The 19,985-nt window shown below is 36.7% G+C and overlaps 1 protein-coding gene across 2 annotated transcripts; it reads left to right on the forward strand.

Annotated features, from left to right (window-relative positions):
- Window positions 1-9,206: 9,206 nt before the first annotated feature.
- On the forward strand, window positions 9,207-19,766 carry LOC102593695 (la-related protein 6B-like). 2 transcript variants are annotated; one of them, XM_015311211.1, is made up of 10 exons: window positions 9,207-9,688; window positions 16,956-17,037; window positions 17,142-17,236; window positions 17,379-17,450; window positions 17,612-17,691; window positions 17,791-17,890; window positions 18,217-18,264; window positions 18,352-18,420; window positions 18,810-18,956; window positions 19,143-19,766. In XM_015311211.1, the coding sequence occupies exons 1-10, from the start codon at window positions 9,302-9,304 to the stop codon at window positions 19,479-19,481; spliced, it is 1,419 nt and encodes a 472-aa protein (XP_015166697.1). In that variant the 5' UTR covers window positions 9,207-9,301; the 3' UTR covers window positions 19,482-19,766. The 2 variants fall into 2 exon arrangements, with proteins under 2 accessions (XP_015166697.1, XP_015166698.1); XM_015311212.1 differs by having other exon boundaries at window positions 19,082-19,166.
- The last annotated feature ends 219 nt before the right edge of the window (window positions 19,767-19,985 follow it).

Consider the following 19,985-nt stretch of genomic DNA (forward strand, 5'->3'; position numbering starts at 1 on the left):
TTTGCAAATTCGTTCCGCTTGTTCTTGGTCTACAAAGAACAATTATAACACGGGAATCAATAATGATAACTAATTACCCGAATTACTAACAATTCTATCAACCCTAGATCATACTCATGATCCCAAGTACCCAAATTAGGGATTTTTCCACCATAGTTTCTAGATCAAAACCTCCCCCTATCGATAATTACCCATTATATTAAGTTCTACGGATCGAAAAATGGATTCGGGGAGTTAAAACCTTACCTTTGGCCTCAAGAATGGTGGAAAACTGTCAAGAAGTCTCCTGGGTTCGTTCCTTAGCTCTCAAGTTCAAAAATTGCAGAATAAAATGATTTTGGGGTTTATTTACGACTTTAAGTCATGTCTGGCCCGCCACAACGGCCTTCACCACGCTACAGCGGCCCTGCCCTGGCGACTAAAATCACCGCCAAAGAGGCTTGGACGAAATAGTGAGCTATTTATAGAATTACAAAACCCCATTTCACAACACGCCTTTAACCAACAGCACTCAGAAACTACTCGTTCACGCTAAGATCGATTCCAGAAGTTCTACTCGCTCAAATTCAATTCCATAAAGTTGTACGGATCCTTAAAGACTTATCTAACTACTCATGTAACCAAAATCATAATTAGATCACCCAATTGGTATCATATTTCTCTAGACCTCATTGACTCCTATTTCGTCCAAATTTGGACTAAGTTGGAAAATTCCAAGTTACTACGCAAAAGTTTTTCGACCCAAATTTTTTTCCCGTTGGCTTTTCTATAACGACGGAACTTGGCCATTACAATAGATACCAATTTACCCATCACTCGTCCCCTTGTGAAAAACTTAGGAAAATAGGCTAAAGAAGGAATGAAGTAGTACCTGAATCGACAAACAATTGGGGATATTTGTCTCGCATGTCCCTCTCGGTTTCCCAAGTAGCTTCCTCAACTGGACGATGCTTCCATTAAACTTTCACGGACTTAATCTCTTTGGTCCTCAGCTTATGCACATCACGATCAAGAATTAAAACTGGTTCCTCCTCATATTGGAGGTCTTTGTCTAACACAATTGAGTCTCACTCTATGATATAATCCCCGTCACTATGATATCTCTTCAACATGAACACATGAAATACCGAATGAGCACCCGATAGATTAGGAGATAAAGCTAATCTATACGCTACTGATCCTACACATTCAAGAACCTCAAAGGGACCAATGTATCGCGGACTTAGCTTGCCCCTTCTTGCCAAATCTCATCCACCCCTTTCATGGGTGATACCTTAAGAAGAACATTCTCACCAGTATGAAAAGCCATATCTCTTACCTTATGGTCTGCACACTTTTTCTGTTTACTCTAGGCTGTTAGAAGCTTAGGTTGAATACTTCTCACCTTATCTTGAGCATCCTTCACTAAATCAACCCCCAAAGGTTTCACATCTTCAGCCTCGAACCATCCTATGGGTGATCTACATCCCTCCCATAAAGTGCCTCAAATGGTGCCATATCAATGCTAGAGTGATAACTATTGTTATAAGAGAACTCACACAAAGGTAAGAACTTATACCAATGCCCTCCAAAATCAATCACACATGCCCTCAACATGTCTTCTAACACTTGAATAGTCTTCTCCGATTGCCCGTCCGTCTGTGGATGGAAGGCTATACTAAAAGTGAGTTGTGTGCCCAATTCATCATGCAATTTTCACCAAAACTTGGATGTGAATTGAATACCACGATCTGAGATGATAGAAAGGGGCACCCCATGCAACCTTACTATCTCTTTCACATACACCTTAGCCAATTGTTCAGCATTATAATCTATTCTTACCGGAATAAAATGGGTTGACTTAGTCTATCTATTAACCACTACCCAAATAGAATCGATCTTCCCCAAGGTCTTGGGAAGACCAACCACAAAATCCATAGCTATCCTTTCTTACTTCCACTCCGGAATTGGCATTCTTTGAAGCAAACCTGCTGGCCTTTGATGTTCATACGTCACTTGTTGACAATTTTAACACTTCGCCACAAACTCTGCTATATTTTTCTTCATGCCTGGCCACCAATAAATTCGCTCAAATCTCGATACATCTTGGTCACACCCAGATGAATAGAATATCGTGAACCATGAGACTCTGCCAACAATTTCTGAATCAAGTCATCTACTCTAGGAACACAAACTCTTCCTTTAAAATTGAGCACACCTTCCGCATCAAGCGTGGTCTCTTGTGCCTTACTAATCACAGTCTTCTTTCTAAGCTCCTCCAAATTCTTATTCTCAATTTGTTTGGCCTTCATCTCCTCAATGAATTTGACCCTCACTCAATGCTAGCTAACTCCCCACCTCTTTCTGAGATGCCCAACTGCATGAACTTAGACTCTAAGGTTTGAATTTCCGTAAGCCAAAGGTCGCTTGGTTACACTTAAGCAAGCTAAACTATCCATACTCACCGTTTTTCGACTCAAAACGTCTGCTACTGCATTAGCCTTACCCAGATGGTATTGAATGGTGACATCATAATCTTTAAGTAACTTCATCCACCTTCGTTGTCTCAAATTCAGATCTTTTTGAGTGAACACATGTTGCAAACTATGATGATCAGTAAACACTTCACACTTAACCCCATAGAGGTAATGCCACCAGATCTTAAGAGCAAACACTATCACTTCCAACTCCAAATCACGTGTTGGATAATTCCTCTCATGCACCTTCAATTGACGCGATGCATAAGCTATAACATTCTTATCTTGCATCAACACAGCACCCAAACCAGAATGTGAAGCATCACAATAAATAATAAAATCCTTACCTTCAACCGGTAATGCTAGAATATGTGTGGTGGTCAAGAGAGTCTTGAGCTTTTGAAAGCTCTCATCACATTTTTCAGTCCATTCAAATGGTATCTCCTTTTTTGTCAAATTAGTTAAGTAAGTGGCAATAGAAGCAAAGTTCTTCACAAATCGATGATAATAGCTAACGAGCCCCACAAAACTCCTAACTTCAGTCACAAAGCTAGGTCAAACCCAATTCTTCACAGCCTCAATCTTTTGAGGATCTACTATTACCCCTTCTTTTGAAACTACATGTCCCAAAAACGCAACCGAAGTCAACTAAAATTCACTTTTAGAAAATTTCGCATACAACCTTTGTTTCCCAAGAACACCCAGAACAATACGAAGATAGTCGGCATGCTCTTTCTCACTTTTCGAATAGGCCAAAATATCATCAATAAAGACTATCACAAACGAGTCAAGAAGTGGCTTGAACACTCCATTCATCAAACTCATGAAAGTTGCAGGCGCATTAGTCAAACCAAAAGACATAACTAGGAACTCATAGTGTCCTTAGCGGGTTCTAAACACCATCTTGGGCATATCTTCAGGCCTAATTTTCAACTGATGGTAGCCATGCCTTAGATCAATCTTGGAAAAAATTGATGCACCTTGCAATTGGTCAAAAAGATCATTTATTCGAGGCAAATGATACTTGTTTCGAATAGTGACTGTATTCAATTGCCAGTAATCTATACAGATTCTCATACTACTATCTTTTTTCTTAACAAAAAAAACTGGAGCACCCCATGGGGAAGCACTAGGACGAATAAATCCCTTATCAAGAAGCTCTTGGATTTGAGGCTTAAGCTCTCTTAATTCTGTTGAAGCCATGCGATATGGAGGGATAGAAATGGGACGCGTACCAGGTTCTAAATCAATGCAGAAATCTATATCTCTATCCGGAGGCATACCAGACAAATCATTGGGAAACACTTCTCTAAATTCTGACACCACATGAATAGACTCAATAAATGGAGACTCAACCTCAACATCCCAAATATGAGCCAAAATAAGCCAAACAACCCTGCTCTACCAGTTTGCTAGCCCGAATGGAGGATATGATCTTAGGTTGCTTAGGCATGTACACCCCTTCCCACTCTAACTTTTCCCTTCCGAAATTTGTAGAGTTACAGACTTAGTATTACAATTAAGCACAACATAATAGGGGGACAACCAAGTCATGCCTAAGATTATATCAAAATTAGTCATATCCAAAATCACAATATCTGCCCAAGTCTGAAAACCCATAAACAAAATAGGACAAGCACGATAAACATGGGTGACTATGACAGACTTTCCAACTGGGGTAGAAACATGGATGGGGGGCATCAAGTATATCACAAATCATAGCAAATTCTGAGACAAATCGCACGGATACATAAGAGTAAGTAGAACCCGGATCAAATAACACATTAGCCATCCGGTCATAGACAAGAATAGTACATGTGATCACTGTGTCAGACGTCTCTGCCTCATTCTTGCCCGGAAAGGCATAACACTGAGTCTTATCATCTTGACGAGGTACTTCCCTACCTGATTGCACGTTACCCCTGCATAAGTTACCATTTTCTCTACCTCCACGTCCTCGTTGATTACCTCAGCGCCCACCTTATGGAAGTCCTCGACCATTACTACCATTTCCCGCGGGTGCCACTGCTCTAGTTGGCTGCTGCACGGAATCCATCATGCGCGGGTGGGGACAATCCCTCCTCATATGCCCAGGTTCTCCACAGTTGTAACATGTACGATCAAACGATGGTCTGCTGCCCGCTGAAGGCGCGACTCCCTGACTATCCTGAATCAAACTATGAGATGGAGTTCCCGAGTAATTACCTTTAGAGGCAGGCATAACATATTGAATTATCTTGGCTGCAAGCATTGGCCTCCCGGACCCCCTGGAGTAAGAACCTTGAAAGTTACCCGAGTTCTTGGCTCTTTTAGCCAATGCCTTAGCCTGACCATCTCGCCTCACCCCCTACACTTTCTTCACAAAGTTTATTACCTCATTAAAAATCCTCCCCGCAGAGGTCATATGAACAGATAATTCATGCAACTCAGAATTTAGTCCCCTAATAAATAAACGGATCCTCTCCTCCTCAATAGTCATCAATTGAGTAGCATATCTAGACAAAGTATGAAACTTGGCCTTATAAGGAGCCACAGACATACCATCTTGCTCTAACGCCATGAACTCATCCTTCTTGCGATCTCTCAAAGTTCTAGGCTCATAATTCTCTAGAAACAGAGCATGAAATTGGGTCCAAGTAAATGGAGGTAAAGTTGAAGATCTACATTCCATATAAGCTCTCCACCACTACTTAGCCTCACCTTGAAGCTGAAAAGTCACAAACTCAACCCCATGTTGATGGACAATTCCCAACTTATGAAGCCTCTCATAGCAGTCTAAATAAACTCATAATCATCCTCACTCTCAGAACCAAGAAATACATGAGGCTTTAGCTTAAAAAACATAGTCAACATTTCACGCTCATTACCAGTCATAACAGAACCTAACAAAGGACGGAAGAAAGCATCATTACCTCCAGTCCCAACCACTTTAGGCGTAGTGCTAGCCACATGGGGATTAGTAAGAGCTTGAGTTGCTTGAACTGAAGGAAGCACTCCAGGACCAACCAACCCTTTCAAGAATGACATGATCTGTTGAGCTAACACTGGTCCCATAACACTGGTAGTCTCAACCTGCATTTCTTCCTCTTGTCCAACCTCTTCAACATTTTCAACCTCAATATCATCTTCTATCTCTTCATGATGCACATGAGGGGACTTATTTTGGGGAGCATTTCCGACCGTACCCTATCTCTAGTAGGCGCCACTCTTTCTCGGCCTCTACCCTGCCTCGATCGTGACCTCTCACTGCATATTCTTCAGCTGGAGCATTGACGGGAGCTATGGGCCTGACACCATCGAATCTAGTATTAACCATCTGCGGACAGAAGAGTGAAGGAGGTTAGATACCAATTTGAATCGCCAGATACCAATTGTAATCAAGTCATAGCACAAAATGAGACAAGAGAAAACAGAGAGATTTCCTAAAGTCCTATAGCCTCTCGAAGAAAAGTAAAGGCGTCCCCGTACCATTCCGTAAGACTCTACAAGACTCGTTTTGGTACATCGAGATCAACGAACCTAGGCTCTAATACCAACTTTGTCACGACCCAGATCGTTGTGGTTGGCACCCACGCTAATCCTCCGGTGGGAGAACCACTACTACAACCCAAACCAAGCAACTAAACAAAAAAACTAAAGCATTTAAGTTACGAAAGCAAGTTAAATAGCTAAAGACTAAAGTTCCCATAAACTTCCAAGAGATCTAACAACTAAACAATGCGAAAAATACACCTAGAACTTGAAAGTCAATGTACCAAAACACCTAAGTTCAACAAGTCTAAACAAGAAGGGATACAACCCCGAAATAATGAACTAACAACTAACTAGAAAAGTCTAAGTCCGAAATGTGGACATAGACGAAAGGAGAACTCATGGCAGCCTGGAGGAACTGGCTCACCCTTGGATTCGATCGGCGATCACTATCTTCTAAGCATGGTATGTCAATAACTGCCTGAAGATGCCCTGTACTCAACAAAGAAAGAACAAGTGCAGTATCAATACACAACCACAAATGTACTGGTAGGATCACGCGGTTATCCCACTAAGTGCAACATACATAAGTCGATACAACAATATAATCACATGTATATATTGAACATATACAATATCATCATCATTTACGAACAACGAACCGTTTCACATTTCTCAAGATACACAATTATATCAAATCATTGGTCCTCTCATGGAACCCAAGCCCAAACTGTTAGCATATCGAAATGTGGTATTCGATCCAATGTTTATGCCGGAACGTGGCAACCTATCTCATAATTATGCCGGAACGTGGCAATCGATCCAAGTTAGTGTGTCAGAACGCAACACCCGATCCATTCAACAAGCCACAATCACAATCACAAAGTACATTTTCATAATCATACAATCAAGTCATGATTCATGGCATTCATCATTCATATATCCTCATTTACAATTAATGTGATCAATAATGCAATGTTTGCATACAAACATGTATCATAATGAAGCAAACACAAACATACATCACACAATCATAGAATCACAACCATCACATACCTCGAAACAAGCTTGAAACCCTAAGAAACTTGATCCTTCTCTTTCTGGATTCGTTCCGCTTGTTCTTGGTCTACAAACAACAATTATAACATGAGAATCAATAAACGATAACTAATTACCCGGATTACTAACAATTCTATCAACCCTAGATCATACCCATGATCCCAAGTACCCAAATTAGGGCTTTTTCCACCATAGTTTCTAGATCAAAACCTCTCCCCCATCAATAATTACCCATTAGATTATGTTCTATGGATCGAAAAATGGATTCGGGGAGGTTAAAACCTTACCTTTGGCCTCAAGAATGGTGGAAAACTGTCAAGAAGTTTTCTGGGTTCGTTCCTTAGCTCTCAAGTTCGAAAATTGCAGAATAAAACGTTTTTGGAGTTAATTTACGACTTTAAGTCGCATCTGGCCCACCACAGCGGCCCTCACCCCGCTATAGCGGCCCTGCCCTGGCGACCAAAATCACCGCCAAAGCGGCTTGCACAAAACAGTGAGCTATTTAAAGAATTTCAAAACACGCCTTTAACCAACGACACTTAGAAACTACCCGTTCACGCTAAGATCGATTCTAGAAGTTCTACTCGCTCGAATTCAATTCCGTAAAGTAGTATGGATTCCTTAACGACTTATCTAACTACTCATGTAATCAAAATCATAATTAGATCACCCAATTAGATTTCTCTAGACCTCATTGACTCCGATTTCGTCCAAATCTGGACTAGGTTGGAAAATTCCAAGTTACTATGAAAAAGTTTTTTGGCCCAAAATATTTTCCTGTTGGATTTTCTATAACGACGGAACCTAGTCGTTACACCAATAAGGATAGATATATTGGATTAGACCCAATTTATGTAGTTTTCTCTTATAAAAATACCCGTTTGATCCAACTTGTTTCCCAACTCATACAACAACAACACCAACACCAACACCAACACCAACACCAATAAAAATATAATAATATATTTAGTAAAATTCCATAAATAAAATCTGAGAAAAGTAAAATATACACCAACCTTATCACTAGTTCGTGAAGAAGGGTAAAAAATACCCCTAACTATAGGAAAATGTCCAAAAATACTCTTCATCCATCTTTTGGTTTGAAAATACCCTTCTACATATTTTTTTGATCTAAAATTACCCTTCCATTCACCTTTTTGCTCACTTGTACCCTTGAAACTAACCACCCTCTCTTTATTTTATTTTTTTAAATATTTATTATGTGTCATTCTCTTATTGTATGAAATAAAATCCCCATCTCAACTAGATTGTTTCCCTAGATTTATTCAAGCCAAAAAGAATATACTTCTTCAAGACCTCAATTATTTTTATTTAAAAAAAAAATCTAATAGTTTTTTTTATATTTGTTATAGCTTCTTTTTTTTTTTTGGATCCAGCTCCTCTTCATTTTTTTCTCTCTATTTTCCACATGTTCTTGCTTGGATTGAAGACACGTGGCATAAGAAAAAATTAACAGCTAAGATTTAATTAATTAAATCAAAATTTTAAATATGATATAAATAATTAATAATGTTACAATCATAATAATATTATCTTATCCATAATATATATTTTTTTCTCTCTTTTCCTATTTTTATTTTCCCTACGGGATACAATCTACAACATCTATATTCTTTTTCTTCTTTTCAATGAGTTGTTACAGAGATTATTAGTAAAAATATTAAATGGTCTTTTTTTTTTTAAATATAGACTTTGTTTAGGATTTATGATAATATAATATGCCCCTATAATTGTGGCATTACTAATATTTTTTAAAATACATTAATTATCTAAAACATTTTTTTTTTAAAAAAGCTATAGAAAATAGAAATTACTAGATTTAAAAAAAATATTTTATTGGGACTTGAAAATGTGTTATTTTGATTTGGATAAATTGTGGAAAAAATTAATAGAGATGGATTTTTATTTCATTCAATAAGAAAATGACACATAATAAATATTTAAAAAATAAAAATAAAGAGAGGGTTTTTAGTTTTGAAGGGTGTAAGTGAACCAAAAAGGTAAATAAAAAAATATTTTTAGACTAAAAATGAGTAAAACAGTATTTCTTGAACAAAAGATGAATACAAAGTATTTTAAAACTTTTGTCAATAATTTAAGACATTTTTGACCCTTTTTCGAATAGTGATTAAAAAAAAAGATGTGAGGGAAGTCAATGATTGGTCTCTAAAGGGACAGTATAAATTAGTAAACGAAACAGATCATCGAAATATCCTCTCCACTGTCTTCTCTTCTTCTTCAGCTTCAATTTGCATCGCCTGGGCAACAACTACACCACTCTTCAAAAACCCTAGATGGCTATGGAAGAAGAATCTTCAGTTTCTGTAGATTCTCACACTTCATCTTCTGCATCTCTCGCCTTCAATCTCGACTCCTCTTCTAATACAAGCAAACTTAACGCTCAAGCTCCTGCTTTCCTTCCTAGAACCTCTTCTGGACGCATCTATGCTACTCGTGCTTCTCCGCTTCATCAGATCACAACTCATGTTGCGATACAGAATCAGTTCCTTTATGCCCCTCAAATGCCACTACAGTCTCCTCAGTCGCCTTACTATGGCGGTGGTGGTGTTGCTCGAAGATTTGTTGATCAAGAGGTTGCTGCTGCTGCTACTGCTGATGCCGATAACTCTGCTAAGAATGGTGGGTTAACTGAAGAAGCTGCTCAGAAAATCGTTAATCAGGTATTTATTTGTATGTTTTAGTGCTTGTAAAATTGCATACTGGTGAATTTGTTTATATATTAGCAGGCTAATAATGAATTTATATGCTATAAATTAAGAGGAGAGAACACTCATAAACACCATGTATATTTAATTTGGATTATTTACAACATTCTGACATTATTGATATTAGGGTTAAATGTTAGAATTTCATTTTTTTTCCTTTAACAGAAACCTTAACTCCAAGATCAGTTTCAGTAAACTTTGGAATAGAATAAAAGATCCCAAATCCTAAACTAATCTGCACATCAGATATCACTAAGAATGGAGAGTTAAAAACTTACTTTGATGAGAAAACAAAAATAATTAATTAAATCGGAGCACACATTCTATCATATCTTTGACTAATATCTTTGTTTTTTTCAGTGTTGGAAAGTTGAGATGGCATTTACAGATAAATTTAAAGAAGTTTCAAACAAACAATTGTATTCTCTTTTTCACAAATTCAGCTTTTGATTTATACATATTAAAATACAACAAAAGGAGAAAATATAAAGAAAGAAGGAAATTTTGATAAACTCGGTATTAACATGGTGCACATGTTTCCTTTGTTATGTTCATCTTATATAACTCTTAACGATTAGTTACTCTTCTATGTCTTAATTAATTACTCCACATTGACAACAATTTTCACATGTCTCTCACTAAATTTACACGTGATCATGCTACGGAAATTTACTCAAGCACCTTTATTTTCCTAAGCCAATTCGTTTACTTCGAACTTTGTACTTCACGAAGAGGTACACAAGCTACCTAAAGCTTACAATGCCATCTCATAAAAGCAAAATGAATATGTTCCTACTTCAATCTATTCTCACTGTTTACCAAGAAAAAAAATTCAGATCTATGCCATTGCTTGGATAGAAATCCACCAGAAAAATCATCCACATAACCATCACTTTTCACAAATCAGGAGATAGAAGATTCTAGAAAACATATATAGAATGATGCATACCTTTACCATTTTTAGAAATATGGAAGTTGTTAGGACAACCTGCATAATATATTAGTACTAACATTTTGTAGCTATCATCAATATGTTCTTAAAATTAGTTTTAATCTCTAATTTTTGGCAAAATAACAAAACATTAGTTAAAATTAAAAGGAAACATGTCAGGCCATAAGGAGAGATGGAAGATTGTCCCTCCTTGTATCTGGTGGACAATATGGAAGGAAATGAACCAAACATGTTTTGAAAACAAGAGCATCCCTTTCTAGAGCTTGAAACTAAATTGCCTAACCTTTTATTTTTGGTGTAACTATGTACTCCCCAGAAAGGTGGAGGGTATTACTCACTTTTTAGATAGTTTAGGAGGAGTATAGGTGATAGATATATTTGATTTTGCTAACTTTAAACTCCTGATGAATTACTACTGAAATACACTATTGGTGTATTTTGTCTATAAAATGTCAACTTTCTCAAAAAAAAATAATACTTATTAAGCAACATAAGACAGTGAAATACTACCACTTTCGCTGCTTGAAAATTTATCCTCACCAGATCCAAACAATAGATCGTGATAGATAGATAGATGCCAGAATAAGCAATCGTCCATCGAGTAGGATACAGTTGAGTATTTCCATTAGTATTTCTTTTAAGAGATTTAGCAACCAAAAAAAGAACGTTGGGAGACACTCGCACTCTTTCTTTTTCTTTTTTTTTAATTTGCTGACCATCTTGTATCATTGATAAATATTGGTCACATATAATTTCTTGTTTTCAGCCTTAGCAGCATCTCCAAATCAACTAATTTTCTTCACACCTTGAATTTTTCTAAGCCATGTTCTTTCTTATTTTCTTCATTTGTTTGGTTGGTTTTCTTCATTCTCACAAGAAGCAACATCTAAATAGTAAATGGTGAATACCTAACTGTTGAGAAGTTACAAAAGCCATTGAATGTGTAGTTATTTATGATTTAATGAGGCAACTTTTGGACTTTTCAACTGAGAACTTCTCAAATTGCAGTATATAACCATAAAAGAGCACCAAGTTGGAAAAATGAAGATAAGAAAGCAAAAGAAAAGATAAAAGATAAATAGGATTTCTACTCTATGAGATGTGCCACATCTCTTTACTATTGCCCTCCTTAATATTACTAGTCTCTGGACACATCGTGGGTGTAGCCCCACCAGTATTAAAAAGTGTGTTTGAGTTATAAATAAGTGATGAATGTTAATCCTATTTAGTTAAGTCAATAAAGGAAGAAACCATACCCTCAAAAAGTCATCTGATGCCTATAGTAGTTTCATATATATGGGTTATGTATTTGTTTTAGGAACCCTGACATAGTGGCACAATCTGTTGACTTGTATTCACATTATTTGCAATAACATTTCTATCCGTCTGTCACCTTTGGAGTTATTGAAGGAAACACGTGGAAAGATCAGTTTGAATGTTGCAAACTTCACATTTTCAAATATCAAAAAGATTGAACACTTTGCTCTGTACATAGACAAGTAGCCGCTTCTCTCCTTATGATCAAGTGGCTTTCACTCCCAAGAAGTAGGAATAGGAGTTAGTGGTACTATCCATCAATAATCCATACATGACCTTAATTGTATATGAGGTTGAAAGAAAAAAAAAGTGAATAAAGTGACGCGGTAAAACTAGTTAGAGCTGCTGGATATTCAGTACCGATAGATAAGAATCTGATACATTTATTTTTTGCTATATAGTTAGTGACATGGCGTGTAACTAAAAGAGAGACTTTCTCCTGATCATTTATCTAAAATTTAAAATGATACAGACTACTAATTTCTATCTTTGAATTGATTTTAATAACCAAATTCTCAATTAAGAACGAGACACAGTAATTGTTTGATGATAAGTCACTATAAATTTATTTTCACATTTTGAAAATTACTTGTCAATAGGCTTATTCTAACCTGAGAGTCTTTATCTCCGTAAAATACATAAATTATCTGTGGAAAAGTTGAAAGCATTCATGTGTATTCAGGGTATTTTAAAAAAATGAAACTGCTAAGTCATTTTGTTTGTGATTGTACATTACTAATGAAGAATATTACCTCCTTGAAATTATCTTATTCCAATGAACACATACCGTTTTGGCTTAAATAAATCAGAAAGGGTTTATATACTTTCCATATATAAGGAGAAGTCTCTATCAAACTTAAAATTTCAATGGAATACTTAATTAGTCATTGATTGAATGGCTGCCCATTCTTCCATGATTTTTTTGTTTCATTTGTTATAAAGAATTAAAACAGACTATAAAGTACCAACAAATTTTTCTGATCTAATTGGTCGTCGTTACAGAATGTTCATGGTAATCATGGACTTTCTTTATGCACTAAGTCAAACGGTTAATTTGTTGAATATAGAAATACCACAAGTTCTCAAATAATGCCACAAACATTATATATAATTTCATATATATTTTTTGGTGCCAGCAACAAGGTCCAAGAAGGTCTGAATTATCCATGTTTTTCATGCTGATTCTTTAATTCTATTCCTTTTTAGATCCATTATGTGTGAATCAGATTCTTTAAAAAGAGAGACAATAATCAAAAGCCTTTATCAAAGCCTAGAAGAGTGGAAGAGGCATAACTAAGAAATCTTGATTCTTTTCCCGTTTCAGTGGGAGTCAAGAGCTTCTAATATGCTTGATTCTTACTTTCGTGCCTACTTGTCTTAGCTTTAGAAAAATGCTAGAAGCTATTTTTTTGGTAGAACTACGTATAAAGATAAGGAGACCTTGAAAAGATGCCTCATCTTCACACCCTATTTATCTAGTTGCAATCCTTACGTTTGTCAGATTTCTTTTTAATGCATCATTAAATGTTGAATGAAGAATGACCATTCATATAAAATCAGTTGGTTCTTATTGAACTACCTTTTCCAATTCCTTAGATTCTCCGTATTCTAAACATAGTGAATTATTGGTTAATCAATGCAGTGTTGTATAAAAGGATAATACATGCATCAACATTATAAGGATATTTCGGTAAATTAACTTTTGGTCCGCACTTTTAGTATGATATATTCCAGTTGAGTTTTTAGTTTAGTTAGTACCTTTAATTCGAAGACAACTATACAAGTTGGAGGCGAAAAAAGTCTTTACATTCATCTGTTTGATGCTGACATGCCGCCATCAATACATGATCTGTTCTTTCATGAGTGCCCTTTTTATCTTATTTATGTAATAGAACTTGAATGGGAATTGCCTGCAGAAGAAGGTATGCTTACGGCTTTGAATATTTTGTGGAATCAACCTACTTGATTCACTTTTCACTTGTAATATTACATCCATAATTGATATATCTTTATCTCACTTTTTTGGTAATGAAAAAAAGTGGAGAGATATGTTTCAAGTAATTCTAGGATGGGTTGGCCGGAATTCTCTGTAACTGTTGCTGTTCGTTTAGACTTTTGTGCGAATGTATAAACAGGGAATCAAAAATTTGAATAATATTTATGTGAAAAATGGTGTCCACGCTCTCCTCTGAAATTTTTAAAAAAGTGATAATGCCAGCTGGTTTATCAGGGTTCAGATTCACCTTTTTGAAATGGCAACACTATTCTGTGATAAGGATATGTGCCTTGGTTTGGGGTCCATATATATCACGCTTGTTTCCAGGCCTTTCAGACTACCACTAGTTCTTCTTCCTTCCCAGGTTCACTCTGTGTATGTCAATATGATATACTCTTATACAGTTCCTATTAATATGGCAACAGATGAAGACATCTAGTCCCAAACATGCAATTTTCAGAATGATGAGGATTTGTTACTTAAGGGGCTGCCAAGAGCTCTTTTTGGATTGCAAGTTTTAACCCTAACTTGTGAAGCCTTCCATGATCTTCTGCAAGTCTTTTGTGAACCTTAACGATGTTCTTGCAAATGCTGTTCATGTAAAGGCTCGTTTGTAGAAACACATCTTTTGGGATTTTATAAAGCCAAAGCAATTTACCAAGGCCTGTAGGTACTCGATGTCTCCAGTATTACTTTTCTTTGAAACAATGGTGTGTCCGGGATAATTTGAATGCACCTCGACTAGTTCTACGGGGTAGATGCTACCTCCTACCAACACAAGTATGAGGTAACTCTGTCCACCAAATCTTGGACAAATGGGAAGAAATCATCTAGTATTTTTGCCTCCACTACCTCTCTAGTATTACTTCTTAAACGGCTGAGTTGAAATTATTTGAATTAAAACTTATATTAGTTTACTTATTTTACTGAATTTTGTATTAATTAGGTTAAAGACTTTAGTTTGTATTATTTATTATTTAGGAACAAGAGTGCAGGGAAACAAACTATAGGTTCAGTGTTGTTTTGTGTCCCTCTCTTTCTTGCTGGACTGTTGCTGGGCTTCACAATTGAAGAAATTTATGACATTTAATGGGTACAATTTATCTAGGTTACCATTTCATAATTTTTTTTTATCTGGGTCTCTACCTATCAAAACAAATGTATATCTGGGTTCTGTTCCTGTTTGAGGTTTAGCCAGAAAACATGTGTAACAGGAAATGTAGGGTGTTTTTCACAGTATGAGTGCTCTCAAATCTGGTACCTTGTCAAAAAATTTAAAAAATGCTCTGGGGTCTTGTGTCTGGTGAACTTCTGAATCACATCTTCGCATGGCTGTGTCAGGTGTACCTTGCGGTGCTGGTTTTCATCTGGCTAATTATTATAACAACAACCCCCTTCTGCCCACCCGGGAAAAAAAATGACAAGAAAGTTTATGGTGACCCCCCTCTCATTTTTTTGATAACGATAGTTATTCCCTCTCATATCCTAGCAAGTACTGAACATATTTCCTTACCAGCCAATTGTGTTAATTATTTTCCTTCTTATCACCTTTGCCTTTGAGAATGGGACATGCAATTAGCCTTTAGAATGGAACCATCTTTTGTTACCTTTTTGGTGCTGACTTACTTTTTGTATATGATGCAAACCTAATTATAGATCTGCTCAGTGCCTTGCACATATGTAATGCTCCATTGGCACTTTCTTAGTGATGTTTCTCAATCAAAAAAACGATTACCCTTATCAAAAAGAAATTTCCCCACCCTTAAAGAGGTCAAAGTAGTATTTGATATTTTCACGGACCTGTATGTTACCAGAGTAAAAAAAGATAAAAATTCAGGGACCTGTGGATTTTGGTCTTGGTTGGTTGATGTTTGTCATGATAATGAACACGGGAAATTCATCATAAATAATGTATGGGAAATGGATTGTGGCATTTCAACTAGTGAGTCTGAATGTTTCACCAATGAATATAAGTCAACTTAGTGAAACCAGAACTAAGTTGCGGGGACTCTTCACTTTCAATGTTGTACCCGTGTTGGATTCTCCAAAAATACTCTACTTTTAGAGAATCCGACACACAGTCGTTGACATTTAGGAAGAGTCCAAGCAACATAGGCCAGAACTAAGTACAACAACTAATATACCCTTCAATTCCAAACAAGTTGGGTCAGCTATATATATAAATACTAACTGATCATGTTTCCAATACAAATTTATCCCAGACCAGCATTATGCAAAATAAAAATATAAAGGGTGGGCCCATTAACCCCAAGTTTTGAAGTCTTTTGTTGGTCCTAAGGGTTGCCCCAAATGGATTTCTCAGTCATAAAAAAAATTCTCTATTTTTTCTACTGGCAAAGAATCTCTAATAGGGTTAAAAGACTCCTAGAAAGCATAGACCTAATAATCATATTAGCATGATTAAAATATATTCCCAATTAATTGGTATCACTTATCTATTGTGACCTATCTAACGCTAATTATGCATTGAAGTCGGAGCTATGTAATGAAACTAAATACTGTGCCTCTAATTTACTTCATCACATACTCTACTTCTGTCATGTCTGTTGATATAAGAGGAAGTTGTGATGTCTGACAAGAAGTGTTCACTGGAAAGAACAAAAATATGTCTTGATGAGTTCTTTTCTAGAAGTTCTACTCGAAAAAAAATATTTAGAAGTTCTACTTGAAACTTAAAAATAAATGCCGTGAAATGCTTAATTTTATTTCAAGTGCTTGTGAAAAGCTTGATAAGATGTGTGAGGAAGGAAGGAACCGATGATATATTGGAGTATATACTTTCACCTTTTCAAATTTGTTTGGGATAAGCTGCTGGAGGCTTGAAATAATGCCGTGAAAATTTTCAAATTTTCCAAGTACTTGTAAAATTTATAAGCTATGAAGTTCCCTTTTCTTTGTTAACTCAGCTAATTCAGGTGCATTCTTGTTTTCTACAGGTGGAGTTCTATTTCAGCGATCTAAATTTGGCAACGACTGAAAATTTGATAAGGCATATGATCAAGGATCCCGAGGGGTATGGTGAGTGTTCTTATTCCCTGCTTGACTAATCATGTTTTATTTGGTAATTTGAGGTTGTTATTTTTTCATGGTCTTACTTGTTTATACTTTATTCTTTGCTATAGTACCAATATCAGTGGTTGCGTCATTCAAGAAGATTAAAGCTCTAATAGGTAGTCATGCTCAGCTTGCCGAAGTTCTGCGCAGCTCAATAAATCTTGTGAGTTTTCTTCGTCTCCTCGCTGTCCTCAGATCTCTCTCTCCACCCTTGAAAGAAATCACTCTTTGTGCTGCTTCCCCTGTGCAAAATCTTGCAAATGTTTTCTTTCTGATATTTTGCTATTTGACTTTTCTGTTTTTAGGTAGTTAGTGATGATGGAAAGAAAGTTAAACGGCAAAATCCTCTGACTGAAGCTGCCCTAGAGGAGTTGCAGGTATGTTTCATTCCTATAGTAATAGTGGTTTACAACAAGAATAATTTATGAGTGCGTGAAGCATTTCATTTTTCCATTCACTGGTTCATCTTTTCAGTTTGTAGGTTTTGTTCTTATAGTGTCTGGTTATCATTTGACCCATCATGTATTTTCATTTTTAGTCTCGCATAGTGGTTGCTGAGAATTTGCCTGAGGACCACTGCCACCAGAACCTCATGAAGATTTTTTCAGCAGTTGGAAGGTACATTGGTTTGCTGTAGTTGTATACAGAATAGTCTGAGAAATCTGCTTAGAAAAAATATCCAGCCTTATTAAGACTCTGCATAATGAACTGTGCCAGGGTAAAAATGATACGGACCTGCCATCCTCAGCCTTCAAATGGTGGGGCTTCTTCAGCATCTAGATCAGCAAAATCAGACAGCACGATGTATAGTAACAAGGTAAACATCAGATAATTTGATATGTCAATAAATTATGCACAAGTAGGACATTTTGAAATTGCTGTTGGATTTAGAGTAAGAAATGATGGTAATGAGTTGTTGAAGTTCTTACTTGGGAACTAAATTTGGATAATGTACACTGCTAATGCAAAGTAACTTACTATATCCACAAAAAGAAATGCGAAGTAACTTGAGTAGAAAGTGGAAAATTTGCTATTGCTACCCAAAAAAAAAATATCTACAGAAGAAACACCATTTTCTGTCTATATTGGTACTTTGTAATGCAGTTGCTCGTTACTAGATCTAAATTAAATAGCTCAATGCAGTTGCACGCATTTGTGGAGTATGACGCTGTAGAATTGGCTGAGAAGGCAGTGAGTGATTTCTACTGTGTTGTCTTAATTACACCTTGGTTATCTCTATCTCTGACATCGTTTTCACTATGCAACCTGATTTTTCAGGTTCTTGAGCTAAATGACGTGGATAACTGGCGAAATGGTCTAAAAGTCCATCTGCTGCTTAGACGCACAGTAAGTCCTGATTATTCTGTTCCCTGTTGATTAAATTTGAAACCATGGCCTAAAAGTGGCTTAGTCTCTAACTTGTCATTTAGCGAAAATAAGAACGAACGCTAATGAATTAATCAGACTAGTTTTAATTTTTATATCAAAATTACTGATATATGAAAGATCATTCTCTCGATATTCTTAGCATTCAGGTTGTGCTGGTCCATTATTTTGAGGTAATAGGGCTCGACGACTCCATTCTGATTAGGTTACAGGGCTAGACTCCTCACTTTTCATGAGGGTACAAGATTTAGTTTCTGAATAGATGCATTTAGGATAACTGAAGAGTTCCATGCTTGTATTCTGCAATTTTGATCTGCTAGGTACTTACACATTTTGATTGAATTGTACAGGCCAAGTCTGGTCAATCCCGAGTGAAGAAGGTTGGTCATGAAAGTGATCCGAACTTCAAAGAAGATGATGATGTTGCATTGGAACTCAATGAGAAACATGATGGAGATTCCTCCCACCATGTTGATGTGCAGTCCAATGACGTTGCAGTAAGTGATGTTGCCATGCTTTTAATTAACCAGGAGATATTTCTGTTTCTTTTTCCTTTCCGGGAAACTGCACCAGATAAATTCTACTGAGACAGGTCTTCTAAAAGATACCACATTTCTTTCAGGATATAGTGAATGATTCTTCAGTTTAATTCATTATGGGTTCATTTAAATTCACTTGGACAGGAGGATCATAGCCGTGTTGGGAAGAAGAAAGGGAACAATCGTGGTCGTGGTAAGGTACAGGGACAAGGACCAGGACAGATGAGGGGTCGGGGACGTGAAACTCCCCAGTTTCGACAAACCAATCGTGGAGGGCGTACAGGGGGTTCTGTAACAAAAGTGAATACTGGAAGTAGTGTGGCTAGTGCCTCCTCGAGTACTGGTGGTGTTAATGTAGCAGGCCAGCCTGCAGTAGTATCTGACCAGTCAGCTGGCAAGCAATCTTCTGTGCCTCGCATGCCAGATGGCACTAAGGGATTCTCCATGGGTCGGGGGAAACCAGTTGCTGTTAGAACTGAGTGATGATGTTCTAGTTTCGTGAAAAGAGTCTCTGTTCATGCAAACATTTCCCAAGTATAGAGAGGGCAATGTTTCTTCTTTCTTTGCGGTATTGATGGCAGAGTTTTGAAGACTGCCGTCAAATCAGTGAAGATGATACATTGATCGATTTAGCAGCTAGAGTCAAGACTCAAGAAGTTATCTGTTGTTTGTTGTTAAACCAAAGAGCCTGTGCTGTGATATTTAGTTTTGGAACACTGAACCTAAAATTAACATAAAGCAATACAAAATTGGTAAAAGGTTATTTCAGTCTTGACTGTTTGGGGATGATATGCTGTGGATAAACAGAGGCATAATAATACTGTCACTTGGTTTCATCAGCCATCTATGTCCTCCAAATTTGGGTGTGTTAGTCATTTAACTTGGTTTCATCAGCCAGCTATGTCTTCCAACTTTGGGTGTGCATAAGTACACTTAAATTTATATAAAATTAAACAAGTAGATACATGCGTCCTACGTGGTAGGACG

The sequence above is a fragment of the Solanum tuberosum genome, unplaced genomic scaffold (assembly GCF_000226075.1).
Source record: "Solanum tuberosum cultivar DM 1-3 516 R44 unplaced genomic scaffold, SolTub_3.0 scf00151, whole genome shotgun sequence".
NCBI lineage: Eukaryota > Viridiplantae > Streptophyta > Magnoliopsida > Solanales > Solanaceae > Solanum > Solanum tuberosum.

Bases quoted from the DNA above. Each gene is read 5' to 3' on its own strand.
- LOC102593695 (XM_015311211.1), top strand. From the start codon at position 9,302: ATGGCTATGGAAGAAGAATCTTCAGTTTCTGTAGATTCTCACACTTCA. The intron at 17,237-17,378 runs GTGAGTTTTCTT...TTCTGTTTTTAG, and splicing joins TGCGCAGCTCAATAAATCTT to GTAGTTAGTGATGATGGAAA. The intron at 18,957-19,142 runs GTAAGTGATGTT...TCACTTGGACAG, and splicing joins TGCAGTCCAATGACGTTGCA to GAGGATCATAGCCGTGTTGG.